The sequence below is a fragment of the Mytilus californianus genome, unplaced genomic scaffold (genome assembly GCF_021869535.1).
Source record: "Mytilus californianus isolate M0D057914Y unplaced genomic scaffold, xbMytCali1.0.p SCAF_24, whole genome shotgun sequence".
In the NCBI taxonomy this organism is placed as follows: domain Eukaryota; kingdom Metazoa; phylum Mollusca; class Bivalvia; order Mytilida; family Mytilidae; genus Mytilus; species Mytilus californianus.
The window spans coordinates 3,053,498-3,077,674 of NW_026262673.1; the positions used below are offsets into that span (position 1 = coordinate 3,053,498).

The 24,177-nt window shown below is 33.9% G+C and overlaps 2 protein-coding genes across 2 annotated transcripts; both read left to right on the top strand.

Annotated features, from left to right (window-relative positions):
* The first annotated feature begins 3,195 nt into the window (after positions 1-3,195).
* Positions 3,196-6,910, top strand: LOC127732369 (uncharacterized). The gene is made up of 3 exons (XM_052241402.1): positions 3,196-4,072; positions 5,639-5,704; positions 6,232-6,910. Exons 1-3 carry the CDS (start codon positions 3,196-3,198, stop codon positions 6,531-6,533), a joined length of 1,245 nt encoding a protein of 414 aa, XP_052097362.1. The 3' UTR covers positions 6,534-6,910.
* Positions 6,911-11,387: 4,477 nt separating this feature from the next.
* Positions 11,388-18,335, top strand: LOC127732370 (uncharacterized). Its single transcript, XM_052241403.1, has 3 exons — positions 11,388-12,249; positions 13,444-13,509; positions 17,787-18,335. Exons 1-3 carry the CDS (start codon positions 11,388-11,390, stop codon positions 18,167-18,169), a joined length of 1,311 nt encoding a protein of 436 aa, XP_052097363.1. The 3' UTR covers positions 18,170-18,335.
* The last annotated feature ends 5,842 nt before the right edge of the window (positions 18,336-24,177 follow it).

Sequence of the window (24,177 nt, forward strand, 5' to 3'; positions counted from 1 at the left end):
AATCTATATAAAAATTCGTAAGGGTTCCGCGGAACCCAGTGTCTCGCCTACTTTTGCTGTTAATCGCAGGCTCAACAAAAATGAGGAAAAAAATAAATAAAAATATTCCTCTCTATACTATCTTTTGATTGTTAGTAGCTTCTGTCCAAGTTTGGTAAAAATCCAGGATAGTTTATGAATCTAATAAATGTTTTAAAAACTTAAACTGCAGACTGTATGTAATGTTAACTGGAAGAAAAACAAAGTCCATTTATAAGTAAAATACGGAAAAAATCAAACAAAATTTTAACAAAATTTCCTTCTAGATACTAGCTTTTAATCATAAACAAGCTTCTGTCCAAGTTTGGTACAAATCCAGGATAGTTTAAGAAAGTTGTTCAAATTTTAAAAACTTTAACCACTGAGTGAATGTAATGTTAACTGGCAGAAAAACTAAGTCCATTTATAAGTAAAATACGGAAAAAATGGATTTTTTTTTTTACAAAATTTACTTCTGGATACTATCTTATGATCATAAACAAGCTTCTTTCCATGTTTGGTAGAAATCCAGGATAGTTTAAGAAAGTTATTAAAATTTCAAAAACTTCAACCACAGAGTGAATGTAATGTTTCTTGGCAGAAAAACTAAGTCCATTTATAAGTAAAATACGGAAAAAATGGATTTTTTTTTTTACAAAATTTACTTCTGGATACTATCTTATGATCATAAACAAGCTTCTTTCCAAGTTTGGTAGAAATCCAGGATAGTTTAAGAAAGTTATTAAAATTTCAAAAACTTTAACCACAGAGTGAATGTAATGTTTCTTGGCAGAAAAACTAAGTCCATTTATAAGTAAAATACGGAAAAAATGGAATTTTTTTTTTACAAAATTTACTTTTGAATATTATCTTATGATCATAAACAAGCTTCTGTCAAAGTTTGGTAGAAATCCAGGATAGTTTAAGAAAGTTATTAAAATTTCAAAAACTTTAACCACAGAGTGAATATTTGTGGACGCCGCCGACGACGACGACGACGACGACGACGACGACGACGGAATGTAGGATCGCTATGTCTCGCTTTTTCGACAAAAGTCGAAGGCTCGACAAAAACGAGAAACGAGAAACACTTATGAACTACTATGTTTGTTTGTATACCTGATATTTTCGGTGGAATGAGTCGGTAGGTTATATTCTTAATTGTAATGTTTTGCTCAACAAGGACCAATACGCACACAAACGGCTTATGAATCATCAGTATGCTTATGAGGACTTTTATATAGTAACGTTACTCTTTTTGTTATCAAACTTTCCCTTGTTCATCTCAATCACTGGACATAAGTTTTTTAAAAGGTACAAACATGTTAAACCCGCAACATTCTTTATATGCCTGTCCCCAAGCCAGGAGTCGGTAGTTCCGTGGTTGTCGTTGGTGTATGGTTTTCATATTTGTTTTTCGTAAATTGTTTTGTTATAAATTAGACCGTTAGTTTTCTGAATTGAATTATTTCATATTTTTCATGTCGGGGCCTATTAAAGCCGACTATGCGGTATGTGAATTTCTCATTGTTGAAGGCCGTACGGTTGCCTATGATAGCTTACATTCACTTCATTTTAACCTTGGTGGATAGTTGTCTCATGGGTAATCATGCCACATCTCCTTATTCTTATGCAGAAGAAGATACAATAAAGAAAGATGACAGAAATGATAACGACATGATAGTGATTGGAGCCACCACAGAGGGCCCTGCTCGAGTTAGTGATTGGAGCCACCACAGAGGGCCCTGCTCGAGTTAGTGATTGGAGCCACCACAGAGGGCCCTGCTCGAGTTAGTGATTGGAGCCACCACAGAGGGCCCTGCTCGAGTTAACATATAAATTAATATTATGATGGGTTGTTTGATCTAAATATATTTATATTATGGGAGGTAGACATTTTCTTACTCACGCTTATTTCAACCCCAAAATTAAACTGCAATGAGATATAAAGCTGAAATAAGTTTTGTACATATGTGATGGTTAAGTTGAACTAAATTATTGTTCATGCCTTTTCTATATGGTTTATCCATGCAACCGACTAATCTTTAATAAGGGGTTTATATTATGCCAAGTTTCATTTTCTATCTCCAAGTGGTTCTAAACCGGAAACGACTTTTCTTAAAATGTCCAAGGATGACTAAGTTGAACTAAAGTTTTTGAATTTGACCTTCATTGTAAGGATTTCTTCTTTCTACGTGACACACGTCCTAGTAATGGTTGATATTCGTTTTAAGTTTCATGACAAATTTCCAATGGGTTTGAATGTTAGAGAGCAGACATAATTTTAAAATTAGTTGGAACTAAGTATTGACCTTGAACTTCACTGTATATGTGTTTGCAACACACCTTCTAGAAGTGCTGGATTGAATTGCCAAGTTGCAGTACCAAACTCCAACGGGATTGAAAGTTAAAGAGCGAAAAGGATTTGTGATGAACGGACGGACGAAGCTAACGTGGAAGCTAATTACTATAGGACGTACTTTCAGCTATTGACTCATTTATTATGTTCCCTCTATAAGAAAGTATTTACCTGACTAAATACATATATGACATATAATCGATTGATGCGACAACGCATCCCACAGTATAATACATGTAGCATGCTCACATGAATCTTAATACCAAATTTCAGAAAGCTCAGATTCGTTTTTCTTGGGATAAATACGACCACAATTGTGTGTGACGAAGTGACGAACACAGGAAGCGTCTACATTTGCGATCTTTAAATCCCCAACTTTTTCAACCTCAGTTCTGTTATTCCTTACATATTTTTTAAATAACTTTAATGTGATTTAGTAACAATAAATAACAACTCCTAGCTATAACTAGAATGTATATCTAAACAGGTCAATTTCGACATAAGGGGTTTATCTATTTAATCATGTTAATGTACATGAAACACTACAATTATTTAACATTATTTCTGAATCAACACGATTCTATTGTTTATTTAATCTCTCGTATTAAGGTGTATTTTTATTAAATATTATCTTTTGACCTTATTATTTAAAATTACTGTAATTTTACCACTGTGCCAATATTTCACTTAATCGGATTTAATTAGAATTATGTGTATTTTATATCCTAACCTTTAAAGGGTTGAATTTTTAATGTATTGCTTTCAATATGGCGGAATATTTCGTCAGAAGATAATAAGATAATTTCACTACAAAAACAATGGGTCTTCATTTTCATGTTCTTTTTGTAATATCTGTTTTGTCATCATCATCCGGGGACCCTACCGGTTGTACCTATGATGCATCGACAATCTTATTCACCTGCAACGCAAGAAGTTGGAGTTTGCCTCTTGTTTTTTCTGACTTTACCACAGCTCAGCCGCAAAGACTGATGCTGAAAGATGTTGATGGTGAAATCTCATCAAGTGCACCAAATGGACCTGCATTTTCGGGATTCAGTAGTATTAACACTGCTACTTTTGACCCAGACTATGCGCCAGCCCTGTATATCATGTGTTATTTCGGAGGGCAGTTGATTTTGGACAAAGAAGCGTTTGCCGATTTCAGTTACATTGAAGAAGTCAAAATCCTAAACTGTGATATTCTATCCATTCCTGTTGAAGCATTCTCTTACTTTGGAGATGTCAACTTGTTCCACATTGAAGGCGGATCCATTTCTAATATGGTGGCTGATAGTTTCAAAGATCTGAACGTAAATCGAATGACAACAGTACCGAATCCTAAAGGAGAGTTCGCAATTATTAATTCAGAGCTGACTTCCGGCGCATTGGCGTTCGGAGCTTTGTTTAATATGCCAAATATAGAACGAGTGATGATTGAAAACGCGCACCTATCAACAGTAACATCCGACATGTTCTATGCTTTATCAAAGTTGAATTATGCTTCCCTGAACTATAACACATTTACAACCATCCCGAACAACATGTTTGCCAATGTCTTTGGCCTCGCCACAGTTGATATGTATGGCATCAGCTGGGACTGTTCCTGCGACAACCTCTGGTTCTTGGACTATCTAACAGAGAACAATATCACTATGAACGGTGACATTGTCTGTAGCACTCCCGTTGATTACGAAAGTAAGTGATATTGTTTGTAGCACTCCTGTTGATTACGAAAGTAAGTGATATTGTCTGTAGCACTCCTGTTGATTACGAAAGTAAGTGACATTAAATTGTCTGTAGCACTCCTGTTGATTACGAAAGTGAGTTACATTGTCTCTAGCACTCCTGTTGATTACGGAAGTAAGTTACATTGTCTGTAGCACTCCTGTTGATTACGAAAGTAAGTTACATTGTCTGTAGCACTCCTGTTGATTACGAAAGAAAGTTACATTGTCTGTAGCACTCCTGTTGATTACGAAAGAAAGTTACATTGTCGGTAGCACTCTTGCTGATTACGGAAGTAAGTGACATTATCTGTAGCACTCCTGTTGATTACGAAAGTAAGCGATATTATCTGTAGCACTCCTGTTGATTATGAAAGTAAATGATATTGTCTGTAGCATTCCTGTTAATAACCAACGCAAGTAACATTGTTTGTAGCACTCCTTTTGATTACGAAAGTAAGTAACATTGTCTGTAGCATTCCTATTGGTTACGAAAGTAAGTGACATTGTCTGTAGCACTCCTGTTGATTAGAAGGTTAGTGATATTTTGTGCAGCACTCATGTTGATAACAAACGTAAATAAACTTGTCTGTAGAACTCCTGTTCATTACGAAGGTAAGTAATATTGTCTATAGCACTCATAATAATTACGAAAGTAAGTGACATTGTTTGTAGCACTCTTGTTGATTACCAACGTAAGTTCCATTGTCTGATACGCTCTTGTTGATTGCGGAAGTAAGTTACATTGTCTGTAGCACTCCTGTTGATTTACAAAAGTAAGTGATATTGTCTGTAGCACTACTTTTGATTATGAAAGTAGGTGACATTGTCTGTAGCACTCCCGTTGATTACGAAGGTAACTGATATTTTCTGTAGTACTCCTGTTGATTACCAACGTAAATAACCTTGTCTGTAGCACTCCTGTTGATTACGAAAGTAAATGACATTGTCTGTAGCACTCTTTTTAATAACAAAAGTAAGTTACATTGTCTGTAGTACTCCTGTTGATTACAAAAGTAAGTTAAATTGTCTGTAGCACTCCTGTTGATTACAAAAATAAGTTACATTGTCTGTAGCACTCCTGTTGATTACAAAAGTAAGTGACATTGTCTGTAGCACTCCTGTTGATTACAAAAGTAAGTGACATTGTCTGTAGCACTCCTGTTTTTTAAGTAAATAAGTAACATTGTCCGTAGCACTCCTGTTGTTTACCAACGTAAGTAATTGTCTGTAGCAATCCCTTAGTTGATTACGAAAGTAATTTGTCAAAGTTATACTCATTCTGGTACTTTATTGTATTGTACAGCTTATTGTGTATTATTCCATACATTTGCTTTTCAGTACAATTTATAGCAAAAATTAACCTATATTCATTAAGGAAATGATTTACCTATAATTTGAAATGTTAATAAAGGTACAAATTATCAATCAGGTACTAAATTAAGGTCAAAACGAGGACCTTTTTCCACAGTAATGCAATATTGTTTATACATTGCTAATGTTGATATAATATTTAATTGCGACTTTTCTCTTTCAGATAAACGTGCAACAAAGTACAACTTGGACACGTGTGTGACAGATGGGGTCTGTGGTAGTATAACAGGTAAAGCGCTGTAAAATTTAGGGTTCTGTGAATTTTAATAAAAGCAGATTCAAGGTATACACCAATGAGACAGAAACCCAACAACACAATGACATAACAAGGTCAAGTGTCTATATTCTAAAATTTTGCTTACAAGACTAAAAGCAAGTTAAGAATTATTTCATTGACAATTAAACTAGAAAAAGATAACAGGATGAAAAATATCAGGCTTTTTAAGCAGCCAAACAGAGGTACATTGAAAATGATAAACATGTTAAATGTATAACAGACGCGAATCCAGGATTTGGTTTTGATGGGGGTGGGGGGCTCCTAAGAATAAGAAGTTAGAGAACTATATTTTGACAAAAAATATGGCTGAAATTTTACCTTTAAGTTACATTTGTTGTCTTGTTTTAGGGGGAAGGCACCAGGTGTGCTCCGGTCTGAGTCCGCGCCTGTATAATTATATTAAACAACGTTGCACTAAGTCGGTACTTGTAATACATTATTTTCTGCAAACTATTAGAAATATTTTTCTTTAATGATAGGTATTGGTATTGGTAGTACGTGTGTGAGTATGTTCGAGCTGATCAACTACATTCTCTTGTTAATCACGCTCGTCATATCCTGTGCAGCTCTTGGTCTTATTATCCACACGAAGCGGCAAGTCAGTGATACCATAGAACCAAACAAGCCTGAACAATCGCCTAGCAGGAACATGAGCCAAAACAGAATTTCTGGTAATCAACGAGAGCCGCCGTCTTTAGAAGAATTACAGGCTGGTCCGTTGCCTAAGAAACAATCTGGAGCTACTATTAGTAACATGGATGCCATAGATACGGAAGCTTAATCAACGTGATATACAACTACATGTATAAAGAACTAAATGATAATACATGTTAATGTAAAATGATTATTAACTGTTGATGCATTCGTTGCGTAATAATTTGCATGGTTTTGTTTGGTAAAAAGCGGAATTTCAAAGTTTAATAAAATACAGTTTTCCTTATTAACTTTTATGCAGATTTCGTCAAAACCATTAAACCAAGTGTTCACGATCATTAAAATCACAAATGTATTCTTTAATCAACGAATTTTAGTACTCTCGAAATAACCTCTAATCCTAGGTGAACATTTTATTTGTATTACTGTTCGTTGCCATTAATTGTTGTTTTAATTGACGAATTCATGTGTATGATTTTATTTATAATTATATTCTGTTTGCAATTTTAGTGTTGTTACTTCTCTCAAGGCAAGGAAAATGCTAGTTTTAACAAGTTTGATAGTGAAATGTATTGCAGCTTCAGTTAAGTTTTTTTGTGAAGTTTTTCCATCAATGTCGCCTGTCGTGTATCTTTATAAGTCTGTTGTAAATATAGTTAATCTTTTCCTCTGAAACACAATGACTAAGTAAAAACATACTTGGTTTTAATCTTTTGGGGGTAATTTTGAAACGCTTTGTGCGATACCCGTCTTCAAATTAACATCACTTTAATTGATCGATTGATTGATTGTTGGTATTAACGCCACTATTTAGCTAAAACATGGTGATCAGTTTTTATTGGTGGAGGAATCCGGAGTGCTCGGCGATAACCAACGACCTTTGGCAGTAAAACCTACAATCCTAGTCAATTAAAATTAGAATCGAACGCTCCTGCCACGTGCAGGGTTCGAACTCACAATACCGTTACTGTAGATGAAGTACTTAGGCCACTATATGTACAGTTGCCACCATTACAAGAAAATAAAACATGATATAAAATTAAATAAAAAGTCTTAAAAATAATTTGAAGAACAAATTTCTTCTAGTCGATTTATTGGTTTGTGATTTTGTTTTGGAATTAAATATGATGACTACATATATTTTCAAACATGGAGCCACATTTAAACAAAGCATTTGATAAGAATGCCCCAAAATCATGTGATATCCAAACATTGGTTCTTGAAACAGCTATGCCCCCTCTCAATTACGATGGTTGATGATTTCATCTTCTCTCAAACATACATGTAAGCAAACATTAATATAAATATGAAACTTGTCAAAAAACTATCAATAATATATTTTGGGTTATATTTTGGGCGAGCCAAAAGACTACCAGATTATGGTTAAAGGATGCTCATATCATCGTCTTTCAGGAGTAATTCTTAATTCTTAATTGTTCTAGCGATTTCTGAAAACCAATAGGAGGTTGGCTTATCCCTGTGTATTATTAGCTACATAGTGTGCTAGTGACCTAATACGGTATATATAAGGTCAGTAAATTCCATATGAGGTGAGAGCGAAGCTCGAATCCCCACATGGAACTTACTGACCCCATATATATCGTATTAGGTCAATAGCACACTGTGTAACGAATTTATCTTACCGACTATTTTAACATATGATATTTAGACTAGTGGCCTATCAAAGTGATTACGTCTTCTATACTTAGTATTAAGAACCTACTTCCACTGGTCTATACAAAAACAAATGCCAACAATAACAACTTGTTAGCTTTAAATGTGTTTTATGAATTTATTCCAATCGTTCATCATCAATTTCTTCGTCTGTTGAAACCTTTCAGATTTTTCCTCAACACCGTTTTGTTTTTATAAAGGGACGTAACACCACTATTAACCGTGGATTGAAATAAGCCCCGACTACTAACCTAATATGAAATATACACGGTCTCCACGCGGTTACTTTTGACCAATCATATTCCTATAAATGTATTGGAGGTAAGATAAAAGTTGAGGTTACAACACCCTCTGGCACCGTTGATCCTAAAATTGTTCAAATGGCTGTTCGGTTATGGACATCAAAACCCTCAAGATTGAATTCAAGCAATTGTTGAAAGAAGATGATAATTTTGCCAATACTAACATTAGTACATGTACATGTAGCAACAATAATTTTGAACCCCAAAATTGAACACTTCCAGTTTCAAGGCACTTTGAAAGAACCTGAAGATAAAACGCATATAGAAAATATTAAAAATTGCGTTTTAGTCGTAAGTTATTACGAAATTAATGATATAACTGATAAGGCAAATTCAGTACTGAAAATTAATAACTGTTTTACTGACTAATTTGGTATACACAGAGGAGTTTGGGTAGGTGGATTCTTTAAGCCCTACTCTTGCTAACATATATATAAATGATGTTCCTGGTTTCTGGTTTATTCCAGGAAATGATTTTAATTATGGGAGGCCGAGGATAAGAATCCATTTGGAGCCATACGTGCGAGTAAGGTGACATTTCTTACTGAAGATGGTACTTAGCTTGTAAACTAGGACGTAAAAACTCGGTCAGCATGTCTGTCTAGTACAAAACAGGGTTCATATTCATATAACATGTTAATTCTCGTCCTGCATACCTGAAAAAGTATTATTTAATATGACACTTAACGTTAAACATCCACCAATCATCATCATACATTATGTAACCTAAGATATATATATATATTTCCATTGTTGATCTTTTTATGCTGTTAGGTTGGAGTCACTATGAAAAGGTTTATCCACATAATAATATAATTTATATTTATCAATATTTAAAAATTAGTTGTTGCATTCTTTCAGTTTTGAACGTTTCTCCAAACATGATAAAGAAAAAGCGCTGCAAACAGATGGCCACAGTATGTTAGAATCTATAACATAGGATAAGTGCATGGTATAGATTTTTGACATTTAAAGGGGATGAATTTTCTTAAATCATAGATATAGGAAGATGTGGTATGAGTGCCAATGAGACAACTCTCCATCCAAGTTACAATTTATAAAAGTAAACCATTATAGGTCAAGGTACGGCCTTCAACACGGAGCATTGGCTCACATCGAACAGCAAGCTATAAAGGGCCCCAAAAAATTACTAGACTAAGTGTAAAACCATTCAAACGGGAAAACCAACGGTCTAATCTATATAAAAACGAGAAACGAGAAACACGTATGAACTACATAAACAGACGACAACTACTGTAATCAGATTCCTGACTTTGGACAGGTGCAAACATTTGCAGCGGGATTAAACGTTTTAATGGTACCAGTTTGCTTGTCTTTTGATGTTTTTCATCATATATGCACCGGCGTAACGATTATGAACTCTATCCCTGTTCGAAATCAAATTAAATGAAATATAACGTATATTGACCACATCACGGCCAGAATTCTACGTCACTCGAAAGGATACGTTTTTTAGGATACTATCGCCTCAAAGTAAGTTGCCAAAGTTTTATTCAACTGAACTTTAAGAAAACTGATTAGTGTATTGATCTCAATTCTACTACTACTAGTATTTAGTTTTTAAACCGTACAGAACTGTTTGTACTTTCGCAAACGCGGCAGCCCTTTAACTAATAAAATGATAGTGAAAAATAAGCAGACAACGGAAGGATGAAGTAGGACTGATTTATATGCAATGAATAAGAACGGTTTCAGTTGCAGAGAACTGTGTAAAATTTGTCTGATTAACACACAAGTGGTGTCGTTGTTGGCGATCTACTCTGTTAAACAAAATAATAGGATGAAATAAGTACAAGCTGTAATTCAATATTCTGTCAATTAAAAAATAAATCGCAAATTACACCCAAATGGGTCAAGCAAAATCACAATGTATAACACAGTAAAAACACAACAGTCAAGAATTACAAGTTTAGACATATCAAAAAGAACATGATAGTAACTTTTAATGGTTGTTGTGAGGATGTAAAAATACCTTGACCCGTCCGTTCTGTGTTTTTGTTAGATGTCTTTCTGCTTTCTATCTTTCTGATGAGTTACGCCCTTTTCAAGTGATTTTCATGGTTTGTTCTTATGCTGTACTGTTACACCAATGTCCCAGTATAGGGGAGGGTTGGCGTCTTCAAACTATTTTAACCCCGCCACATTATGTATTTGTCTGTCCCGAGTTAGGAGCATGCAATTCAGTGGTTGCCGTTTGTTGCTGAATATCATATTTGTTTTTCGCTCACTATTTTGTACATAAATAGGGCCGTTAGTTTTCTCGTTTGAATTTTTTACATTTGTCATTTTGGGGCCTTTTATAGCTGACTATGCGGTGTGGGTTTTCCTCATTGTTAAAGGCCGTACGTTGGCCTATAGTTGTTAACTTCTATATCAATTGCTCTCTTGTGGAGAGTTGTCTCATTGGCGATCATACCACATCTTCTTAATTTTATATGTAACTTCATCATGTTCATTTTCGTAACTCTAAAGATTACTTTTTGTCCTATATGATCGATAAGCTCTTTGGTCTCGGGCTATATTCTTATGTCTTCCCGTTTCAACTTCTAGGTTATGATCACTACCCTAAATTTAGATATTAACTGTTTGGTTTTAAAACTTGATTCTTTTAATAAGTAAAAAGTCCTCTTTTTATATCTCAGATTTTATTTGGCTATGAAGAAATAATGTCTGTAATGGACGAAAGTTTTTTCAAGTTCTTTTTGGTTTGTATATAAAACAGCAAATAGAAAGACGCCCACTAGCTTATACAAGTTGTTACAGCAATTTACCGGTGTAATATTGTGTATCACCATTTAATCTTGGCATGTTCAAATGATTAAAATAGTAAGTTAAAACAGTAATCGGATACAGCTTTAATCCAGATCTACACTAAACCAAATCAATAAAGAATTCTTTATGTTAAGTATTTACCCCACAATTGAATGATAAGATGTGGATCTGTTGTAATTAGTAATACTATCAGGAAGTAAAAAAGACAAAAGATGTATTCCGCAATAGTGGCGTCTTTATGTTTCTGTGTGTTGACACCATTGTCTGCACTTCCTGTTGGCTGTACTTACGATTCAACACAAATTCTTTATACTTGTAGTGCAAGAAGTTGGTCTCTGCCTTTGGCCTACGCTGACTTTGACAGCGTAGAACCACAGCGAATAGTTTTGGAAGAACTATCCGGAACAATAGCAGCAAATACGTTTTCCGGATTCACGAGTATCAACACAGGAAACTTCGATTCAAAATATGTTCCAAGTCTTTATATGATATGTTATGCAAACTCTGATATTATTCTAGATAGTGCTGCTTTTACTGATTTCTCCTTTATTGACGAGGTTAAGATTATCGATTGTGGATTACTATCGATTCCATCGGACGTTTTTTCCGGATTTGGCGATGTTAATTTGTTTCATATCACCGGTGGATCCATAACTAACATGCATCCTGATGGTTTCAAGGGACTAAATGTGAAAAAGATGACCCAATACAGTGAACCACTCGGAGAATTCGCCATCATAAACTCACAGGTAGTAGGTAGCACAATGGCAACCGGGGCTCTGTTTAATTTGCTTGAAGTGGAACGAGTGCGCCTTGAACGTGCACATTTAATGGTGCTGCATGCCGACATGTTTTCTGCTCTAAAAAAGCTGAAGTACATCTCTCTAAATGACAACATAATGACTAAACTAGAGACTAATATGTTTACAGGCCTAGATGCATTGTCTCAAGTGGATTTGTATGGAATCAGCTGGTTCTGCACATGCGGGTATCTCTGGTTTATAGAGTATTCCAAAGAAAATAACATTACCATTGGCGGGGATATCGTTTGCCAAGACCCAGCTGATTATTTAAGTAAGTTCTGATTTCATTCTTCTTTTTTTATGTAGATGTATATTAAAAAAATGCTATAATATAAGTAATCTTAAAAGAGCCCTGACGTGACGTCATGATATACGTGTATCATTGTTTGACTAAACACGCTAACCATAAACCATAAACTCATCAAAATGAGGTTGCGATATCTTCGGTAGCACATTTCTGTCCATTTGATAAAACCGATCTGGAATTATCGTATATCATATGAAATTTACATTCTCCTTTTTGAAATTCACATGTTTTTTTTAATATCATTTCGTTTCCAAAATGAAAAATCGAAAACATCGCAAGTCAGCTTTTGTCCATCAATTCTTTATTTTACTGTGGTAATCTCACGTAAATTGGTCAAAGACAATAAATATTATTTAGTATACGTTGCTTAAAGTTGCTTTTTTTCATAATTATAGTTACACATAACTCCATAATTCAGAAAAGTGTGCAATTACAAATAAATATTTAAAGTTCGTCAAATGTAGACAATTCGGCCCAAATTTTTTTTTTTATAATGTTAACCTTTATGACGAATTGGCACATTCCAACCCAATTTTAAAACAAGGCCCGTAACATCAAAACCGAACCGGGTGTTTTTTCGTCGATTCTCTAAATTGTGCTTAAATTTATTGATAATTAACAAGAGCTTATTTGATATATTGCACGTGTTGGGTAACTATGTTATTATAAATTAACGGCAATGATAGCCTTTTCCTCAATTCATCTGTCCGTATCGTAAACTTTGATATGTATAATGGCTCGTTTCAAAGCTGAGACCTTTTCTCATATGTGGTAAAATTTTCTGGGTACGAAGTGAGATTCATATCCTGAAAAGCCCTGTGTGGTGCAGTTTCTTGAGGTAAAAACAAATCCCTTCTTTCACACACAAAAATCTTTGAAAATTCAGTTCTTTGCATACATTAAATAACTCCATAGTTCTAATAAAATTGGAAATGGGGAATGTATCAAAGAGACAACAATGCCTTTATTCTATGATTCTCTGCTCTTCAATATTAATCTAACACTAAAAGTTATGCCATGTTTAAAATTGCAACATGTTGAATAACACAGCAAAGATATTTTTGTCTACATATTATATTTGAGTGCCTCAACTTGTGACACATTAGGGATATCTACTCGGCTGTGAACGATAGTTTATCAATCAGTTTTCTATTTCAGATAAGAGAGCTACAACATACTACCAGAGCACGTGTGTCGAGTATATCGTATGTGATGGTCAGATCGGTAAATATTATTTGTTCTTCATGCTATGTGACCAGAACCTACGTTTTGTAAAAGATCATTTTTTCGTGAACCCTGAGGGTTCACGCATATATATTAATTGATGTTGTAGTCTTTCGGAATACCGGAAATGCCTTCTGTCTTTTCGAAATACATCTGTTCTTTCTATAGCCGCCTGCGTAATAGGTAATTAATTGATCTAATGAATATGCATTAGCGTTTTACAGTTGCTATAGAGATAAGTGTTAATCGAGGCGGACTAATATCCTACATCAGTAGTTAATTAAATTAGCGTCGCATATGTTAAGTTTTCTAAATTACAAGCTGCATGGGGTTCACATTGCAGATTAAGTCACGGTCAATGGATAGGGAGGGCGTTTTAAAACTGAGCCATTTTAGCGTGATTAAAAAAGAGCAAAATATGTTTAAGCAGCAGTTAAAATTCTACGCCCAGGAAAGATGCGAACAAACAAGAAGTTTCTAAAATTGTTCCTTTTTCATTTAAAATAGCAAAAATGGAATTATTATTAGAAGTTCATTACTTTAATTGGAAAAATATCGGAACAAACTCTCCTTTATCGTTATCAAAATACAAATCAAATTAAATAGAAAATAGATTAAAGAAAAACAAACTGAATTAGAATCGTTGAGATGTGTAAAATGCATATATATAAGATGCTACAATGAAACATTTTATTTTTAAGTTATAAATTTTTTTTTAGAGTCATAGATGATATAACGAACTTCCATTTTTAGTAATTTTAAAAAGCTTTATCTTTCTATCAACATATAAATAAGGAGCAAAAGCAATAACAACAACTCGATGACAGGCAGTTTCATGAGTTGTTTCATTGGCAATCATAACACATCTTCCTCTTTTTATATATACAAATTACCATACTTAATCTTATAAAAAAAAATGCAAATTAACCCTGGACATTGCGACAAAATTTGCAAGGTGTGTAAAATACAGAATTTATTGAAACAGTGCATAAATGAATATGTGTTGGAGTCCTTATAATAATTCTATTAATATGAACAATTTTCAGACACTATGAGTGATATTCTTTGTGGTATTTGACCCCCCCCCCCCCCCCCCCCCCCCACCCCAACACACACACCTAACACATACACAAAATATCAGACTAAAAGTTAAAGTAGCAGGTGCACAACTTCATGTCCAACCTGAAGAAGAATCAGTGCTAGTTTCTGGGGATTCCGTAAATTTGTTTTCAAGGAGTTGAGGCAATCTGTATTCATAAGCGAATTTAGAGGATCTTTATAAAAATAAGGAGATGTGGCATGATTGCAAATGGAACAACTATCCACCAAAGTTAAAAGAAATTGTATATATATGTAATCAATTATAGGAAACCGTACGGCCTTCAACAATGAGAAAAACCCATACCGTATAGTCGGCTATAAAAGGCCCCGACATGAAAAATATGAAACAATTCAAATGAGAAAAAACGGCCTAATTTATAACAAAATAGTTTACCAAAAAACAAATATGACAGACATGAACCAACGACAACCACTGAACTACAGGTTCCTGACTTGGGACAGGCACATAAAGAATATGGCGGGGATGTTTGAGAGCGCTCAATCCCCCCCTAACCTGGGACAGTGGTGTTACAGCACAACATAAGAACAAACTATAAAAATCAGTTGAAAAATGCTTCACTCATCAGATCGATACAAAGCAGAAAAACATTTAACAAAAACACAGACCGGACTTGGCAGGGTATTTATCGATCCCTCATCCCTAACACAAAGAGGTCTAGAGCGTTTTAAGCGAAAAAATATGACGATATCTTTAAAAATTAGGCGATACAAAAACATTTGTATTCATAAGCAAAAAATTGCACATCTTAGTAACAAATTATTTATCTTAAAATGAATATCCGTATTCAACGGTCATGCGATTGCAAAAACAGGATTTTTAAATTACGTACTGGACATGAGCTATACTGAATTGTTATTCGTGTTTTCTTCTGTTTGTCACACAATCGTATAAAACAACAAATCAACAACTTCATTATATTTAGGCTAATAAACAAAAGGACAAGTTATGAAATGAAAAAGTGAGATTTGTTTAAACAAACTAGTTTAAGTATAAAGTTGAGGTTTCAAATTGTTTCTACTCTTAGACTAGATTGGAGTTGTTGCCTTGGTTATAAATAAATTGAGATCAATCATATCTTGAATATGATAGCCAATGAACAAACCATATAAACCAGTGTAATTGACACGTGCGCTCTTAGTTTCTGACGATAATTTTCTATCTCAAGCGAGTAGCATGATATGAAAAATTATCACAAAAAAGATCAAAGGAAAAATACACAAAACAGAGATATAATTATAGTTTGTTCTTATGTTGTACTGTTACACCACTGACCCAGATTAGGGGGAGGGTTGGCGCGCCTTCAAACTTCAACCTTGTAATGTTGAAGGCCGTACGGTGACCTATAGTTGTTAGTGTCTGTGTTAATTTGGTCTCTTGTGGAGAGTTGCCTCATTGGCAATCATACCACATCTTCTTATTTTTATATTATATACCAAACAGCCATTTAGGTTCACGATAACATTTCTTTTTTTAAAGAAAACAACTTGTTTGTACATTTCTGACAACATTTCAAAAATGTTAACGAAGTTTAAAATATGTACATACAATGTCAAATTAATATAATAGAAAAACAAACGATATAGGGTATCCATCTATGACACAAAGTCGGTACATGCACAGCAAAAAAAAAAACACACAAACAGCAATCGTACAGCGCTTTTGTTGCTGTTCTTCATCTGAAAGTCACAGTAAGATTTCAACACGGAGCAAAAAAACACTTACATCACAGCAAGTTTAGACGGCCCCTTGCACCGGTTTGAGCGGAATTCTTTGCAAATAATTCGGATGTTTAATTTCTGTTGCCCTTGTTGAAGGTACTAAGACTTCCCAAAGGGATATAGCTCTTGTAAGAATACATTTTTTTTTCAGAATTAAAGTAAAAAAGAGAAAGTGGTCTATCTGTTTTAGCAGGTTGACCATTAATTCATTTCCTATGTAAAATCTACTATTCTCTTGTGTGTGCAATATTTGAAAACAAGTTCACCTAAGTTTTGCATTATATTAAGAGAGTCACAAATTATGAATTTTATAATTACTATAATTGTGATAATTAATTATGAATTTTATAATTACTATTGTGATAATTAATTATGAATTTTATAATTACTATTGTGATAATTAATTTTGAATTTCATAATTTTTAAGAAGTGTTCTTAATAAAATATTATTTTGCTGTAAAACAGGTGGAAAAAGATACGTTTTCAACTTGATTTTTACGGTTTGTTCTAATGTTGTACTGCTGTATAAAGTAAGAAGATGTGGCATGATTGCCAATGAGAAAACTATCTACCAACTATCCACCAGTGTCTTAACTACGAGGATGTAAACTACTTTAAGGAACCAAACCAGGTTAGGGGAAGGTTAAGGTAACCAAACCAGGTTAGGGGAAGGGGAAGGTAACCAAACCAGGTTAGGGGAAGGGGAAGGTAACCAAACCAGGTTAGGGGAAGGTTAAGGTAACCAAACCAGGTTAGTGGAAGGTTAAGGTAACCAAACCAGGTTAGGGGAAGGTTAAGGTAACCAAACCAGGTTAGGGGAAGGTTAAGGTAACCAAACCAGGTTAGGGGAAGGTTAAGGTAACCAAACCAGGTTACGGGAAGGTTAAGAAAAAGATAGATAAACCAAGTATTCTGTAATTTATAAGTATTCTGTTACCAAACCAGGTTAGGGAAAGGTTAAGAAAAAGATAGATAAACCAAGTATTCTGTAATTTATAAGTATTCTGTAACCAAACCAGGTTACGGGAAGGTTAAGAAAAAGATAGATAAACCAAGTATTCTGTAATTTATAAGTATTCTGTAACCAAACCAGGTTAGGGGAAGGTTAAGAAATAGAAAACCAAAGATAGATAAACCAGGTATTCTATATTAAACAACTGAAAATGAGAATCTTTTGATTTTCAGTGATAGTAGATATGGCAATTACTATTCGTTCAGATCGTTATATTCTGAACATAGATATGACTCGAGGATAGTGAATCCGACAAGCGGTTTACATATTTGATTTTAATATGAAATTGTGATATCTAGTTCTTGTATCAATACTAACTGATTGAAACTAATTGAGAGCTCAAAGCATATGTTAATTCATTTCGTACATTTTGTACCGCTACATAAACAGTGTTGTTTTACAAATCCGATTGTTGTATCTTCAGGTATAGCGATGGGAGGAAATTGTATGACACTGGTACACATGCTGACCTATGGCTTCACACTGATTGTTTGTATTTTATCATGTGTAGCATTCGGTTTGACTGTCCATTCATACAGGAAAGCGAAAGCTGCCGGGCTGCTTGAAAAGAACGAAGAACCCAGACAAGGCCGGAAGTTAAGTGGTTCTACTTGGAACAAGATCGATGATGATGGATCAAAGAGGAAATCCAACAGGGATCCAAACAGGAGACGGAGTGAAAATCAATCAGAACGAAGGCATGACCGACGAACACGCGAACCGTCTGATCCCTCAGAACGAAGAGTATCACAGAATATCCTTAGATCACCTAGGTCGGATCCGTCGATCCATAATTTTGATTTTTAGCTCTATCTTAAAAATTTAACAACTGAATACAGATAATACTTGGAATTTGAAGCTTGATATTTAGCTACGCTAAAACCTTTGTTTTATTTAGTTAATGCATATAAACTATGTTCGTTTCAGTAAATATTTATAAATCTATTACGAATCATATGGCATTGCGTTCTTTAATCACCATATGAATAAAATAAAATTTATATCTTGAGTTAATGAGATAGCAAATAAACGACACAGATAGTCAGAAGACATCTACAATGTACAAAAACTATGCTTATGACCTATAGTTGATAGAGTCTACGTCATTTGGTCTATTGTGGATAATTGTCTCATTGTCAATCATATAGATGAAAACATCTACGTCATTTGGTCTCTGGGAGATAATTGTCTCATTTACAATCATATAGATGAAAACATCTACGTCATTTGGTCTGTGGGAGATAATTGTCTCATTGGCAATCGTATAGTTGATAGCATCTACGTCATTTGGTCTCTGGGGGATAATTGTCTCATTTACAATCATATAGATGAAAACATCTACGTCATTTGGTCTGTGGGAGATAATTGTCTCATTGGCAATCGTATAGTTGATAACGTCTACGTCATTTTGTCACTGGTCGATAATTGTCTCATTGGCTATCGTATAGTTGATAACATCTACGTCAATTGGTCTATAGTGGATAATTGTCTCATTGGCAATCATATAGTTGATAGCATCTACGTCATTTGGTCTGTGGGAGATAATTGTCTCATTGGCAATCGTATAGTTGATAACGTCTACGTCATTTTGTCACTGGTCGATAATTGTCTCATTGGCTATCGTATAGTTGATAACATCTACGTCAATTGGTCTATAGTGGATAATTGTCTCATTGGCAATCATATAGTTGATAGCATCTACGTCATTTGGTCTATAGTGGATAATTGTCTCATTGGCAATCGTATAGTTGATAGCATCTACGTCATTTGGTCACTGGGGGATAATTGTATCATTGGCAATCGTATAGATGATAACGTCTACCTCATTTGGTCTCTGGGGGATAATTGTCTCATTGGCAATCGTATAGTTGATCATGTCTACGTCATTTGGTCTCTAGTGGATAATTGTCTCATTGGCAATCGTATAGTTGATAGCATCTACGTCATTTGGTCTCTTGCGGAAAATTGTCTCATTGGCAATCGTATGGTTGATAACATCTACGTCATTTGGTCTCTGGGGGATTATTGTCTCATTGGCAATCATATAGTTGATAGCATCTACGTCATTTGGTCTGGGGGATAATTGTCTCATTGACAATCGTATAATTGATAATATTTACGTCATTTGGTCTCTGGTGGATAATTGTCTCATTTGCAATCATATAGTTGATAGCATCTACGTCATTTGGTCTCTGGGGGATAATTGTCTCATTTGCAATCATATAGTTGATAGCATCTACGTCATTTGGTCTCTGGGGGATAATTGTCTCATTTGCAATCATATAGTTGATAGCATCTACGTCATTTGGTCTCTGGGGGATAATTGTCTCGTTGGCAATCATATAGTTGATAACGTCTACGTCATTTGGTCTCTAGTGGATAATTGTCTCATTTGCAAATCGTATAGTTGATAGCATCTACGTCATTTGGTCTCTGGGAGATAATTGTCTCATTGGCAATCATATAGTTGATAACGTCTACGTCATTTGGTCTCTGGTGGATAATTGTCTCATTGTCAATCATACCTCATCTTCTAGTCGACATTCATCGATTTTCTATGTTAAGTTTTGTATCATGTTATTTGTCTTTTGATCGTGTTGAGATTTTTTGTCATGACATTGTCAGTTTTTTTTTCTCGATTAATGAGTTTGATTTTCAAGTTTGTAGCTTTCGCCTCTTTTGAAAAATGTTCAACACAGTAAAAGAAAAAGTTTCTGAAAAAATACTAGCATAAAAACACCATGAAGAAGTTCTGAAAGAAATTATCCATAAAGGCAACATTAAGCCATTATCCAGACTTAAGATATACATACAAATAAATTCAACCAAATGTATTGTACACAAGTCTTACAAAAAGAGCATGCGAAAAATGTAGAAAAAACATAGGAAATCAACCGAAATCAATATACATATAAAACATGGCCATACGAATACATCTTAAACATGGCCAAACGAATACATCTAAAACATGGCCAAACGAATACATATAAAACATAGCTAAACGAATACATATAAAACGTGGCCAAACGAATACATAAAAAACATGGCCAAACGATTACATGTATAAAATTGCCAAACGAATACATACGAAACATTGCCAAACGAATACATATAAAACATGGCCAAATGAATACATATAAAACATTGCCAAACGAATACATATAAATCATGACCAACCGAATTCATATAAAACATGGCCAAAAGAATACATATAAAACATGGCAAAACGAATACATATAAGACATGGCCAAACGAATACATATAAAACATGGCCAAACGAATACATACAAAACATGGCCAACCGAATACATATAAAATATGGCCAAACGAATACATATAAGCATGGCCAAACGAATACATATAAAACATGGCCAAACTAATTCATATAAAACATGGCCAAATGAATACATATAAAACATGGCCAAACGAATACATATAAAACATGGCCTAACAAATACATAAAAAACATGGCCAAACGAATACATATAAAACATGGCCAAACGAATACATATAAAAATGGCCAAACGAATACATACAAAACATGGCCAAACGAATATATATAAAACATGGCCAAACGAATACATACAAGCATGGCCAAACGAATACATATAAAACATGGCCAAACGAATACATATAAAACATGACCAAACGAATACATATAAAACATGGCAAAACGAATACATATAAATCATGACCAAAACGAATAGATATAAAACATGACTAAAACGAATAGATATAAAACATGGCCAAACGAATACATATAAAACATTGCCAAACAAATGCATATAAAACATGGCCAAACGAATAGATATAAAATATAGTCAAACGAATGCATATAAAAAATGGCCAAATGAATACATATAAAACATGGCCAAACGAATACATATAAAACATGGCAAAACGAATACATATAAGACATGGCCAAACGAATACATATAAAACATGGCCAAACGAATACATACAAAACATGGCCAACCGAATACATATAAAACATGGCCAAAACGAATAGATATAAAACATGACTAAAACGAACAGATATAAAACATGGCCAAACAAATGCATATAAAACATGGCCAAACGAATAGATATAAAATATAGTCAAACGAATGCAAATAAAACATGGCCAAATGAATACATATAAAACATGGCCAAACGAATACATATAAAACATGGCAAAACGAATACATATAAGACATGGCCAAACGAATACATATAAAACATGGCCAAACGAATACATATAAATCATGGCCAACCGAATACATATAAAACATGGCCAAACGAATACATATAAGCATGGCCAAACGAATACATATAAAACATGGCCAAACGAATTCATATAAAACATGGCCAAATGAATACATATAAAACATGGCCAAACGAATACATATAAAACATGGCCAAATAAATACATAAAAAACATGGCCAAACGAATACATATAAAACATGGCCAAACGAATACATATAAAAATGGCCAAACGAATACATACAAAACATGGCCAAACGAATATATATAAAACATGGCCAAACGAATACATACAAGCATGGCCAAACGAATACATATAAAACATGGCCAAACGAATACATATAAAACATGACCAAACGAATACATATAAAACATGGCAAAACGAATACATATAAATCATGAACAAAACGAATAGATATAAAACATGACTAAAACGAATAGATATAAAACATGGCCAAACGAATACATATAAAACATTGCCAAACAAATGCATATAAAACATGGCCAAACGAATAGATATAAAATATAGTCAAACGAATGCATATAAAACATGGCCAAATGAATACATATAAAACATGGCCAAACGAATACATATAAAACATGGCAAAACGAATACATATAAATCATGACCAAAACGAATAGATATAAAACATGACTAAAACGAATAGATATAAAACATGGCCAAACGAATACATATAAAACATTGCCAAACAAATGCATATAAAACATGGCCAAACGAATACATATAAAATATAGTCAAACGAATGCATATAAAACATGGCCAAATGAATACATATAAAACATGGCCAAACGAATACATATAAAACATGGCCAAACAAATACATAAAAAAACATGGCCAAACGAATACATATAAAACATGTCCAAACGAATACATATAAAACATGGCCAAACGAATACATACAAAACATGGCCAAACGAATATATATAAAACATGGCCAAACGAATACATATAAAACATGGCCAACCGAATGCATATAAAACATGGCCAAACGAATACATATAAAACATGACCAAACGAATACATATAAAACATGGCAAAACGAATACATATAAATCATGACCAAAACGAATAGATATAAAACATGACTAAAACGAATAGATATAAAACATGGCCAAACGAATACATATAAAACATTGCCAAACAAATGCATATAAAACATGGCCAAACGAATACATATAAAATATAGTCAAACGAATGCATATAAAACATGGCCAAAAGAATACATATAAATCATGATCAAACGAATACATATAAAACATGGCCAAAACGAATAGATATAAAACATGGCCAAACGAATACATATAAAACATTGCCAAACGAACGCATATAAAACATGGCCAAACGAATACATATAAAATATAGTCAAACAAATGCATATAAAACAATGGTCAAACGAATACATATAAAACATGGCCATAACGAATGTATATAAAACATGGCTAAACGAAAATCCAAATACATATAAAATATGGAAAAACGAGACACGATGATAGACAAATAACAGTTCACAAAATATCCAACAGCAAACTAAAGATAAAAACGAGGCCTGACAAAAACCATGATGGATCTCAGATACTGTCATCGTGTTATTCCTGACAAGTAAACTTTTGGTGAATAATGTCACGACCGAGGTAAAGGGGATAGGATTGTATATACTATAAGCGTATAAGTGTAAGGTGTGTAAGGTGTTCGTAGTCACCTTCCGCAAAGATACCACATAAGTTAACGGTCAATACTATTAGACTTAAGGTTACAATGACGATGAAATTAAATGAGAAAATTTCTTGTGTTATAAGACATGACATGAAAAAATATGACACTATTTAGACTAGAAACAGAATGGCATAATTTAAAGCTTAACAATAACGAAAAAAAAATATGACGACAATTAGAGGCTTCTGCCACATAAATGTACAATACAGTATGGGTTTTTCTCATTGTTGAAGGCCATATATACACGTTTGCCTATAATTGCTTACATCCAATTATTTTGAACTTTGGTGTATAGTTGTCTCATTGGCAATCATAACACATCTCCGTATTTTTATAACATGAACTTGAACTTGATTCTGAATCTCAGAAAGCCTTAGTTTGTAGTTCCAGAGAAAAAAGTGACAAAAATTTCATACATGGCCGCTATATGTAAGAATATTTGATGTAAGGGCGATAACTCCAATATCATGTATGTAGATAATAAGTACATAATATGTACATGAAACGGGTTATGTTCTCGTATAGATACTAAACCCCTAACGGGAGGGATTGTGGTTGATTTTCATATGATGAAGACATTATCTTTCAATATTTTTCAATCAATTTAATTTAAGTCATGAGCTGGCATGTTAGTAACTGCATGTTAATTCATGCCAAGTCGGGATGGAGTCCGCAAAAGTTTCGAAAGGATGATTTGAACTTCATCACATAGAAGACTTGGTTCGATTACTTCCTTGTAAGCAGCAACTATCTATCAACTAGAAGGTAATCTTGACATTAAAACTTAAGTCTGAATTTTGTTTTTCAACATTTTTTTTATTTCCAGTAACAAAGAC